The 13,165-nt window shown below is 40.7% G+C and overlaps 1 protein-coding gene across 2 annotated transcripts in view; it reads right to left on the bottom strand.

The window, feature by feature from the left end:
* Positions 1 to 9,889: 9,889 nt before the first annotated feature.
* Positions 9,890 to 13,165, bottom strand: part of Slc26a3 (solute carrier family 26 member 3) — a 28,775-nt gene continuing 25,499 nt past the window's right edge. Inside the window, exons 18-20 of one of the 2 annotated variants that reach the window (XM_085830127.1) lie at positions 12,247 to 12,389; positions 12,075 to 12,158; positions 9,890 to 9,958 (exon numbers count right to left, since the gene is read on the bottom strand). In XM_085830127.1, coding sequence (XP_085686253.1) covers positions 9,935 to 9,958; positions 12,075 to 12,158; positions 12,247 to 12,389 — 251 coding nt within the window. In that variant the 3' untranslated portion in view covers positions 9,890 to 9,934. The remainder of the gene's footprint in view (positions 9,959 to 12,074; positions 12,159 to 12,246; positions 12,390 to 13,165) is intronic. The other variant, XM_021179499.2, reaches the window with a different exon arrangement.

Below are 13,165 nucleotides of genomic sequence, written 5' to 3'. Positions count from 1 at the left end.
ACTTCCAAAACCTTATTATTATTATTATTATTATTTAAATCATAGAAAAAAATATTAGGTAAAAGTTAAGATCCCCACCGCACCCCCCCCCCCAGGCTATCATGGTGGTCGGCTTCTCCTGATGAGTAGTTAACGTCTAATTTTACTTAGGACTCTTAACAGCTAAGTAGGCTCCGTTGTAGCGGCCCACCCGTTCTCATGCTATGATCAGGAATCTGCCTGTGAATGCTGAAAGTTCTGTTCCCCATGTGGTTCTTGAACAATCAATAAAGATGCCAGTGGCCAATGACTGGGCAGAAGAGGCAGGATTTCCAGGTTCCTGCAGTAGGCTAGGAGACCCAGGAGGGAAGGGTATTTGTCATGCTTCAGAGGGAAAGTCTAACCAGTTTTTTTCTAATTTTCCTACCCCTTTAGAGAATATCTCATTGCCCCTAATTAACACGAAGAAAGCTATGGAGAGTGGTCAGCCCAATTCCCTGGGTTTGGGCATCTGGTAATGGTTATTTTACAAATTATAGATAAGTTGTTATTTTAAAGGATAATTTGGAAATGGTCATAGTTTTGAACAGGGAAGAAATAGATGAGATAGATTACTAAATTTTATTCTTGAAAAAAACATTGTGTAGCCATAATCTTACATTGATAAAAAAAATCTTTGTAATTGATACAAAATTAAAGTTATAATTTCTTAAATCGGTACAGAAATTATATATTGATATAAAATTAAGGTTTTCAGATTGATAAAAATCTGTATATTGATACAAAATTTAAAATTAACATTGTTACTCTTAGGCATTATGCAACTTATTTAAGAATACAAGGCTGTGACTCAATCCTTCTAGTAGCTGCCTTACAAACTGTTCAGGATGATGAAGTAGTACAAGTTAGGGGCTAGACAGTAAACTCACGGTTATGTTAGCTTCTAATTCAATTATAATAAAGTGTTTTCAGTTTACTCAAACAGTAATGGCAAAGAGGAGCAGTTCAGAGATACTTTAGTCTTCAAAACCATCAGAAATCCACAGACTGTGACATTTAGTGTTATCTCTTTTGACTATGAGACCTGTTTGCTCTTGACAGCTTCCTGATCGATCATCTTTACCTCCAGGCAAGATTGCTTATTGTGGTAAGGTAGCCACTAGAAAGAAATTGCTTATATCATTTACAGACAATATACTGTCCAAAAAGGACAAATAGATGGGATAGTTGACTGCTAAGCTCTGCCAAGACAGAGTAAAAGCTAGTTCTTCATATTTCCTGCTTCACAAATTGTCTGCCAGATGGTTCTGGGCCAGAAGGCTGAAGACAGATGTTTCAATGTTATAAGAAATTAGGAGCTGTCCAGGTAGTCAGCTATCTCTATAGTTGTTTAAGTTTTGGAAGCTATGTTTGATGCTTCATTCATATATGAATGTGTATATACATGCACACACACACAGATAATATTTAATCTCAAGATTTCTGATGTGGTTGAAGACTAGTTATAGTCTCATAATCAAACTCAAGTTGTTTAACATTAAGAGAGAGGTTATAGGGGGGAGGGGAGGGGGCGGGAAAAAAAAAAAAAGGAGAGGTTATAGAGTGGAAGACATGGTTTTCAGGTGGTGTTACAGGCAAAAAAAAATTAAACATAATTCAGGGATAAAATTATAACAAAAATTATAATAATTATAATTTGATCTAAAGTATAATTTAATCTAAATTATAATTAAGTTAGGAGTGATGATAGAATACTTTATCTAATTGACAAATATGATGGTCTAGATATTGTATATCATACTTTGTAATTTACATGATTGTTAAAGTTTTGTTCAATTTATGTCTGAGAAGAGTTTTAATTGGACGGAAAAGGTAAGGTTAGGGAGTCATTCTGATGCTATGATCAAGAATCTGCCTGTGAACACTGAAGGTCCTGTTTCCCAGTTAGTTCTTGATCGAGCAATAAAGATGCAGTGGCCAATGGCTGAGCAGAAGAGGCAGGAATTCCAGGTTCCTGCAGGCAAGCTGGGAGACACAGGAGAGAGAGAACATGTCATGTGGAGAGAACCATCAGCCATGTGAGGTCTTGGGTGGAGAGGCCATTGGCCACTTCCCCTATTGGGCCTTGAGTAGCTGGTGGGAAATAAGAAACACAAGTAAGCTGGGGGAGGGCAGATTTCAGGTGCTGAGCAAGGAGAAGGTAACTGGGCAACTAAAGTTGAGGGCAGGTTTATTGTTGAGCAAGGAGTAAAGGGAAGGGCACACTAGCTGTGGGAGGCTTGGAAGAGCCTAGCCACTGAGCCACAAGGCTGGTTAAAAATGAGCCAACGTGTGTGTGTGTGTGTGTGTGTGTGTGTGTGTGTGTGTGTGTGTGTGTATGTGTGTCTTTCATCCAAGAAACCAGGGCTATGGCTGAGTGTGGTCCACCAAGAGCTTAAAGCAGAATAGTAGAAACTACACACAACCCTCCATGATCTAGAAAACATTCTAATCCCTGCTGAATGCATTTCATAAGCCATATTCATTAATTTTATATACCGAGCTATGTGGCACATAAAGGTTCATTTCTGGAAGTATTTACTCACTAGACAGTATTAAGCTCATGGGATGCACAGTCTTCAGAGACTACCAATTATAAGTATTAAATTATGTACCACGCCAGATGTGTGTCAGAATCCTGTGGGAAAGCCAGTTAGCACACCTGGGTAGGTTGTAACTCAGCAGTCATGGCATTGAAAAAACAGCATCTGAGCTAAGATTTTAAGTAGGTGGAAGTCATGTTGAGTGGGAGCAGAGTTTTACAAACTGCACAGTAAAGTAAAGGACTTCATGTGGGGTTTGGCTTGGCTCATTTTAGTAATAGATGAGTAGAATAAATGAAGGTGAGGTTCAGGGCAGGACTGGCTCATAACACTTGGCTAGCATTCACAAACTCATACTGTTTGGCCTCCAAGACTTGACAAAAAACTCAAGAAAAAGTTAATAGCAATAAGGACCTTATTCTAGTGACAAGAAAAGCCTTTGTGGCCTTCCAGATAGAGGAATAAGATGAGTGACCTACCTTTTGTGAAAGGATTAGGTATTCTGGCTGTATGTTAGGAAAGACTAGTGAGGCAAAGATTGAAGCAGAAACCAGTCAGGGTTTTAGTAATTATACTAGGGATGATGGCAGCATTGCAGGTATTAACAGGGTAACGTGAGGACGTGTGTATGTGTGTGTGTACAGAAAAGTAAATGCCTGCAGTGTTAGATGTGGGTACACATCTAACTTATAAAGTAGATATGGTCCCTGCTATTTAGCAGCTTATATTCTAAATCTTTTGATATATAAGTATTTGTTTTCAATACTTAGTGGTCAGGAAAAGTATTTCACCCTTAAAAATGAATTCCCAGGAATGGAGAGATGGCTCAGTTAAAGATCATTGGCTGCTCTTTCAGATGACTCAGGTTTGGTACCATAACCCAACTCCCAAGGGATCTGATGTCCTCTTCTGGCCTCTGTGTGCTCCAGGTGCACAGATGCACATGCAGCCAAAACACCCATACACATATTTTTTAAAAATATATATTACCAGATTATAAACAAAAGTAAAATTATAAAAATAACATAATTCATAATAGCTTTGCAGGCTGTGTTTATTTGTACAGTGCTAAATTAGTAATTATGGAACAAACGCATGTACCTATACTATTTCTGAGGTAGGTCCTACCCATAATCAGTTTTTAGAAATTTTAATTTTGGGGGGGAGTAATGTTTCCCAAAACTTTATAAAGTGTAGACTGTACAGTCAGATTGTCTGACAACTTCTGCAACAGTATCGCTTTCCCTCTTTGAATCTAGTTTGCTTTCCTAAATGTGAAGCTGAGCTGGGTAAGAGGAGGGTAGTACACTCTTACACTCCCAGTGCTTGGGAGATGAGGCAAGAAAATCAGGAGACGGAGGGCATCCTCAGCCACACAGTTCCAGTCCAGCCTAGGATGCAAGAGTCCTCATCTCTGCAAGTAAATAAACGGAACGGGGTTGTAGTTTAGAGGCAGTTTGTATGAGGGTCAGAACTCAGTCTCTGGCCCCAAGAATCTTCATTTGCTTAGATTTTTTGAGAATTAAAGGCTTCAGTGTTGAACAGATTCTAGTCGGGATTTCTTTGTCAGCTCTTTGTGGGCAGGTAGCTGTGAGGAGAGAAGCCCAGACTCGCTTGGTCTCTCCAGGGCTGAGCGGAATGGTGAGTGTCAGTGAATTGAGAAGAACCACATGAGGCCAGGAGTCTTATGGAAGCAGGAACTCGCTTTAATGTGGCAGCAATTTACTTATATAGACAGGGCAAGAAGGTGGGGATAGAAATATGGGGTGAGATGACGAGGGGTGTGGGATGATATCACGGGGCCTATAAGAAATTGATACATCAGCGGTAACTAGGCAGAGGCAGTCTCATTCAGGTCAGTAGGTAGTGCCTTTAATCCCAGCATTCGGGAGGCAGAGGCAGGCGGATTTCTGAGTTCGAGGCCAGCCTGGTCTACAAAGTGAGTTCCAGGATAGCCAGGGCTACACAGAGAAACCCTGTCTCGAAAAACCAAAAAAAAAAAAAAAAAAAAAGAGTCATTCTCAAGTGGGAACGAATGACAGGTCTTGAAAATCGTGCCAGGCTCGGGTTTGTCCAAACCAAGGCCGAATAAGGCCCAACATTTCCTGACAGCTTTTTGTTTTGTTTTCTCCGGAGCACGGAGAATCGAGTTGTCAGTCACAGAGGAGAAAAGATGAAAAATCAGATCTGCAGGGAAGTTTCAACTTGATGAAATCCATGGAAATGCTTAAAAAACGGACCTCTCCCTTTCTTGGTTCATGCATTGTAGAGTCAAGCTCCAGCCCAAAACGTTTTCAAATGATATGATTTGCTGTTAGGCAACACTGTTTACCAATGCTAATTTATAAAATAATTATTAGGGAGGCCCAGGCCTCAGCTAATGTCTTCATTTGAGTAATGTATCTGCCCCCAGCTCTTTAGTCTCCCTTTTGATGTTGGTCTACTTTCCTTTCTGCCTCTACTAACATAGTATCTTAACCTCTCCCTGATCAGGGGTGAGATATCTGTGCTAATGTCAGCACTGGTTCTGGAGCAGACAAGTCGAGGTCCATAAATTTCTAGAGGAGAGAAGGAACAACTAAGAATGAGTTCCAGGGCAGGAGGGGTGGCTCAACAGGTAAGAGCACTGACTGCTCTTCTGAAGGTCCTGAGTTCAAATCCCAGCAACCACATGGTGGCTCCCAACCACCTGTAATGAGATCTGACACCCTCTTCTGGTGTATCTGAAGTTTAATAATAATAAATCTTTGGGCCTGAGCAAGCAGGGATTCTCAGAGTGGGTTTGACTTGAGCAAGCAGAGGTCCTAAATCAAAATTCAATTCCCAACAACCACATGAAGGCTTACAACCATCGGTACAGCTACAGTGTACTCATATACATAAAATAAATAATTTTAAGAGTGAGTTCCATGAGGCTGTTGAGATGTCAAGGTTAGCTGTGTTATATGATATAGGCATCAGATCTGAGCAGCCGTGTCTGCTCCTGGTGATTTCCCTAGCAAGAATGTAGGCAGCACCATTGCCTGGGATGATATTACCATTTGATGGGAACTTGAAGCTTTTGTGCAACATCCTGAGAGTTGCAGGCACACACATCTTAAAATAGCATACGCGTCCCATAAGGTGATCATGACTCTAAAGCTTAACAATAAAAAGTGCTGTTTCTATTGGTTTTCCTGTTTGTTGTTTTGTTTTGGTAAAGGCACTATTTAAATAACTTTATTCGGCATTTTTGTACTTTAAGTCTGAAAGATAAGCCTTTCTGGACCGTCTCAGGGAAGGATGGAATGATACTTTGACAGTAAGTGTTTAGAGGCCAGTCTAGAAAAATGGCACAGTTCTCTCTACCTATTCAATATAGTACTTGAAGCCCTAGCCAGAGCAATTTGACAACAAAAGAAGATCAAGGGGATACAAATTGGAAAAGATGAAGTAAAAATATCACTATTTGCAGATGCTATGATACATAAGTGTATTATGTATATATAAGTGACCCTAAAAATTCCACCAGAGAACTCCTAAACCTAATAAACAGCTTCAGTGCAGTAGCTGGATATAAAATTAACTCAAACAAATCAGTGGCCTTTCTCTACACAAAGGATAAACAGGCTGAGAAAGAACTTAGGGAAACAACACTCTTCTCAATAGTCACAAATAATATAAAATACCTCAGTGTGACTCTAACTAAGGAAGTGAAAGATCTGTATGATAAGAACTTCAAGTCTCTGAAGAAATAAATTGAAGAAGATCTCAGGAGATGGAAAAATCTCCCAAGCTCATGGATTGGCAGGATCAATATAGTAAAAATGGCTATCTTGTCAAAAGCAATCTACAGATTCAATGCAATCCTCATCAAAATTCAATTCTTCACTGAGCTACAAAGGGCAATTTGCAAATTCATTTGGAAAAACAAAAAACCTAGGATAGCAAAAACTATTCTCAACAATAAAAGAACCTCTGGTAGAATCAACCTGCCTGACCTCAAGCTGTACTACAGAGCAATTGTGATAAAATCTGCATGGTACTGGTACAACGACAGACAGGTAGATCAATGGAATAGAATTGAAGACCCAGAAATGAACCCACACACCTATGGTCACTTGATCTTTGACAAGGGAGCTAAAACCATCCAGTGGAAAAAAGCATTTTCAACAAATGGTGCTGGCACAACTGGCAGTTATGTAGAAGAATGTGAATTGATCCATTCTTATCTTCTTGTACAAAGCTCAAGTCTAAGTGGATCAAAGAACTCCACATAAAATCAGAGACACTGAAATTTATAGAGGAGAAAGTGGGGAACAGCCTCGAAGATATGGGCACAGGGGAAACATTCCTAAACAGAACAGCAATGGCTTGTGCTGTAAGATCAAGAATTGACAAATGGGACCTCATAAAATTGCAAAGCTTCTGTAAGGCAAAACACACTGTCAATAAGACAAAAAGGCCACCAACAAATTCGGAAAGGATTTTTACCAATCCTAAATCTGATAGGGGACTAATATCCAATATATACAAAGAGCTCCAGAAATTCAAATAACCCCATTAAAAATGGGGTACAGAGCTAAACAAAGAATTCTCAGCTGAGGAATACCGAAGAGCTGAGAAGCACCTGAAAAAATGTTCAACATCCTTAATCATCAGTGAAATGCAAATCAAAACAACCCTGAGATTCCACCTCACACCAGTCAGAATGGCTAAGATCAAAAATTCAGGTGACAGCAGATGCTGGCGAGGATGTGGAGAAAGAGGGACATTCCTCCATTGTTGGTGGGATTGAAAGCTGTACAACCACTCTGGAAGTCAGTCTGGGGGTTCCTCAGAAAATTGGACATAGTACCACCGGAAGATCCAGCAATATCTCTCCTGAGCATATACCCAGAAGATGCTCCAACTGGTAAAAAGGACACATGCTCCACTATGTTCATAGCAGCCTTATTTATAATAGCCAGAAGCTGGAAAGAACCCAGATGTCCCTCAACAGAGGAATGGATACAAAAACTGTGGTACATTTACACAATGGAGTACTACTCAGCTATTAAAAACAATGAATTTTAGCTGGGCGTGGTGGCACATGCCTTTAATCCCAGCTCTTGGGAGGCAGAGGCAGGTGGATTTCTGAGTTTGAGGTCAGCCTGATCTACAAAGTGAGTTCCAGGACAGCCAGGACTATACAGAGAAACCCTGTCTCAAAAAAAAAAAAAAATCAAATCAAAACAAAACAAAACAAAACAACGAATTTATGAAACTCTTGGGCAAATGGATGTATCTGGAAGATATCATCCTGAGTGAGGTAACCCAATCACAAAAGAAGTCACTTGATATGCCCTCACTGATAAGTGGATATTAGCCCAGAAACTTAGAATACCCAAGATACAATTTGCATAACACAAGAAAATCAAGAAGAAGGAAGACCAACGTGTGGATACTTCATTCCTCCTGAGAATAGGGAACAAAACACCAATGGAAGGAGTTACAGAGACAAAGGTTGGGGCTAAGAAGAAAGGATGGACCATCCAGAGACTGCCCCACCCGGGGGTCCATCCCATAATCAGCCACCAAACCCAGACACTATTGCATATGCCAGCAAGATTTTGCTGAAAGAACCCTGATATAGCTGTCTCTTGTGAGGCTATGCCGGTGCCTGGCAAACACAGAAGTGGATGCTCACAGCCAGCTATTGGATGGAACACAGGGCCCCCAATGGAGGAGCTAGAGAAAGTACCCAAGGAGCTGAAGGGGTCTGCAACCCTATAGGTGGAACAACAATATGAACTAATCAGTACCCCGCAGAGCTTGTGTCTCTTATGCCATCATTGGGAAGAGAGGCCCCTTGGTCTTGCAAACTTTATATGCCCCAGTACAGGGGAACACCAGGGCCAACAAGTGGGAGTGGGTGGGTAGGGGAGCAGGGTTGGGGGAGGGTACAGGGAACTTTTGGGATAGCATTTGAAATGTAAATAAAATATCTAATTAAAAAAAAAGAAAAAAAAAAAGAGAGAGAGAAATGGCCCAGCTTTCCCATTTAGAGTACTTCAGCTTTTGAGGGTCCTGATTTGTGTGGTGCTGCTTTTTAATTTCCCAGGTGTCACATTAGTAAGTATACATTTGCCAGAAAAACGAGTCCCTGCCTGCCGGGCGTGGTGGCGCACGCCTTTAATCCCAGCACTCGGGAGACAGAGGCAGGCGGATTTCTGAGTTCGAGGCCAGCCTGGTCTACAAAGTGAGTTCCAGGACAGCCAGGGCTACACAGACAAACCCTGTCTCGAAAAGCCATAAAAACAAACAAACAAACAAACAAACGAACAAGTCCCTCTGAGGGACCCAAGGGAGCTAGATTTCACTCTCCAGCAAAAAGCTCAACAAGTCTTCCTGCCCTGAGAGTTACACAGACAACATGCCTCTTCCTCCTGCTCCTCTCCCAGTGAGGCCAGGAAGCAGTGGCTACCTGTCACCTCTCCTTCCTCTTCTTGCTTTGTCATTTTATAGCCCCCATAAGCTTATATAGTTTTCATACCAGGAAGGGAGGAAGTAGGGAATTGCCTTTAAAACCATTTATATAATACTTTCGTATATGACATTAGGGAAAGTGTTTCTCAATCTAGTTGCGTTAGAAGCCTTAGAAACTAGAGCGATAATCATAAAATCTGGTCAAAGAAATGATAAGGTGGGGCTGGAGAGATGGCTCTGCAGTTAAGAGCACTGACTGCTCTTCCAGAGGTCCTGAGTTCAATTCCCAGCAACCACCTGGTGGCTCACAACCATCTGTAATGGGTTCCGATGCCCTTTTCTGGTGTGTCTGAAGACAGGTACAGTGTACTCATATAAATAAAATAAATCTTAAGAAGAAAAAAAGAAGAAGTAGAAGAAGAAGCCGCTGCCCTAAGGTGGTGCTCTCACGGCATTGTTGTCACAGCGCTCAGCTCAAGAATGGGTCCACAGCAAGCATGTTTCAGAAAACTGACACATTTAATAAAATAGCACACACCCGTACAGCTTAATTGTTTAAAATAGAGACATATTAGCATGACCTGTAAAAATTAGAGTCAAAGCAGTGGTGTAAATACACCATAAAATGGTGAGCAAGAAGATAATGACTTGGAAAGGAATCTGTCTGTGCTACAAAAATACATATAAACAAAATACTTTTCTACCTTTGATAAGTCTACAAGGTAGAAAATTAGGAATATTTACATAATTTCATAACTAGATATGTGAAAAATATACCATGCTAGAACAATCTCGTTCCAAAGTTTGAAACATAATTCTGTCAAATAAAAATATCGTTCATACAATGTATGAACTTAGCAATAACTTTCTAGGTATAAGGTTGTTTTTGTTATGACAGATGAGAATCCTTCCGAATTGTATCTTGATTAGAATTTCGTTTCAACTGGTACCTGGAAGAAAGCAAAGTGATTGTTTTAGTCTGTTAAGTTCACCTTTCAGGAACTCTTTCCTAGGATCTGGAACTTAGCAGTTACCAAAAAAGATAATTTTTAAAAATCTTTTTAAAAGATTGATTTATATGGGAGTTTTGCCTTCACATATGTGTATGTGTTATGCCTGGCACCTGTGGAGGTCAGGATAGGCCATTGGATCCTCTAGGACTTGAGTTGCAGATTGTTGTGGGCTGCCATGCTAGTGTAGGGAACTGAACCCTGGTCCTTTGGAAGAGCAGCCAGTGCTTTTACTGAGCCATCTTTTCAGCTTAAAGAATCTTTAATGGCCTTCCATTGTTGCTTGGTTATCACAGATCCATGAGTTCACTTACTTTGTATGTGTTTCAAAGACTTATTTGTAGCTTAAGCATGTAACAATACAATACAATACATTACAGCATTATATTTTCTTACATTTGTTTTGAGTCACCCTTGTATGTCAGTTGGATATCTTGTTTTTAGTTTCCTTTTTACATTTATTCATATGATGGAGAGAGGGGCATGCATGGTGCACATGTGGAGGTCAGGAGACAACTCAAAAGATTTAGTCCTCTGCTTCCATCACGTGGGTTCTGGCGATCAGACTTACATCAAGCCACTGAGCTATCTCTGCCTTCACGGTCCATTTGTACCCCACAGCTGAAGGCCTAGCCACAACTGTTGGTTGTTTTCCTTTAAGCAAATCCAGGAGTTGGTGTTAAATTTGTATTTTCCAATACGGAAAGCCACATGGTCCTTGCTCCATTCTGATGTCATAGCATTTCAATACTGTTCTTAGACCTTATCCCTTAGTACTTGGTGACAATTCTGGAGTCAAACTGTGTGTGTGTGTGTGTGTGTGTGTGTGTGTGCGCGCGCGTGCGCGCACGCATGCGTGTGTTCGCGCACCTGTCTGTCTGTCTGAATGGAGGTGGTGTCAGTCTTGCTTTCCTCTCAGGTCTCTAACTAATGTCCTTCCACTTCACCTTTGCTATTTGAACCACCCTTTGGTCCAGGGTTATCTGACCCTAAGACCTTGATTTTCATCTAATCTGAGTTCCTGCTTGCTGTCCTTATGCCTTTCTTCATTTAAGGGAATACCATGGGCCACCTTCTGTACTTGATGATAGTCATTCAGTTTTTCACTTAAGGATAGAAGTGTATACTGCAGTGAGGCAGGGTGCAGCAACTGTCACCAGTTCCTAGTTCCAGTTCTGCCACTGCCACTCAGTGTGTGACCTTACACAAATTAGTTAAGTTTTCTCTGAGCCTTATTAACCACATTCTCATTTGAAATAGAAGATACCGCCTTCGTGTGTCGTCCTAAAGATTTAAAATAATTTAATGAACCTACCATGTTTGGGCCTACAAAAGAAGTCACTTTCCCTATACTACAGACATTGCCTTAAAAGACTGAATGTTTTAGAAATGAATGCTCTAGAATTATTTGGAACTATCCAGTTAAGTTATTGGTAGCTCATTCTAGTGAGAAATGAAAGGAGCTTAACTTTTGTGTTGAGCACCTGTATATCAGAGGGTGCCTGCTATTTCCAAACTTCATTAACCTTTTGATGGACAAGATGGTTCTCCTGTCTGTGGGCTTACAAGAAAGTTAGAATAAGGCCATGTTTGAAAATTCTATTTCAACTTTGAAAACTGAAAGGTACTCAAGGGGACACTAGTTTGTTATTTTCCACTTTCTTATTTTTCCTCCTCTGAATTTGTTTCATCAAATTTTCCCATGAAATTACAAAGCATTCCTTTCAGTTTCTGAGGATGTACCACAGAGGCTCGAGGAGATATTAGATTTCTACCTACTACTTAAAATTGTGTGTATACACATCTGTGCGTGCATGCACACACAACATTGTGTGCATGTGAGTTCTGGTCAAGGTCAATGAAGGTCAGCTCTTTCCTACCATCATGAGGAGACTTGGGAATGAGCTGTTTTGATTGTCAGGTTTGGAAATGAGCACCTTTATCTGATGGGCTAGGGATTTCCATCACACACACACACAGACACACACATACACACACACACACACACACACTTTTGTGATGTTTGGAAGAAGATAAATCTGCTGAAGGATCATACCTGACATTCCCGATTACGTAGTCCTCCATTTGTATTTATGGTAAAGTCAAATTTCCTTTCTTTTTCCTGAGAAGAGTGGAAATACTGATCAGGGCCCAATGTTTGAATTTAGAGGAAACACTTGAGTGTCTATGATTGGCTACAACTGTGAATGCCATTAAAGCATCTGTACCTGGCTGGAATTAAACTTTGAAGTGCTGTAGTCCTTCTTCATCAAAATATGCAAAATAGCATCATGGATTGTTAAGAAAAATATTGAGTCTGTGACTTCATCATCGAAGAATTCACAGCGAGCAAGTTTGTCAATGAAATCATCTGGAGAAAGAGAAGACACTGTATGATTTAGAACGGACACTTGTTTCCTCATGAGACCGCTTATTTGAAGTCTGTATGGAAGTGTGCGTTTGGTTGACGGAGGGTTGGCTGTTGGACACAGCAGTGTAACTTGCGTATCTTTTACACATCTAATGCCCTCACATGGAAGCGGGAGGACAAGGGTCCGTGACAAAGCCTCAAGTGGTTCCTAAAGGGATCTGCAACCCTATTGTTGGAACAACATGATGTACTAACCAGAACCCTGGAGCTCTTGTCTCTAGCTGCATATGTATCGAAAGATGGTCTAGTCGGCCATCAATGGAAAGAGAGGCCCATTGGACTTGCAAACTTTATATGCCCCAATATAGGGGAATGCCAGGGCCAAAAGAATGGGAATGGGTGGGTAGGGAAGTGGGGGGCGCTATGGGGGACTTTTGGGATAGTATTGGAAATGTAATTGAGGAAAATATGTAATAAAAATATATAAAAAAAAAAAAAAAGAAATAGTTTCACTTTTATTTAGGAAGGAGCCCACTGAGTACGCTTCCATACTTGATGACTGTGACGCATGTGGCTGTTATTAAAAACCCTTGTTCTTCCTGACTAGAAAACATGGCTCTAGGCCTGTATGCAATGTGCTGCAGTGTTCACTGTCAGATCCTCTATCGACCAGTGACTTCATTGCAGCCTGTTTTCTCAGGCTGCTGGTTTTATAAATCATCTCCCTTAACTTCTCACATTACTTTTCCCATTGTCCTTGAGAAATCACATACACG

This window comes from Mus caroli, unplaced genomic scaffold (assembly GCF_978045245.1).
Source record: "Mus caroli unplaced genomic scaffold, Mus_caroli_1 scaffold_14, whole genome shotgun sequence".
Taxonomy (NCBI): domain Eukaryota; kingdom Metazoa; phylum Chordata; class Mammalia; order Rodentia; family Muridae; genus Mus; species Mus caroli.
Note: the sequence above shows the minus strand (reverse complement) of the source record. Positions and strands in the feature narration are given on the sequence as shown.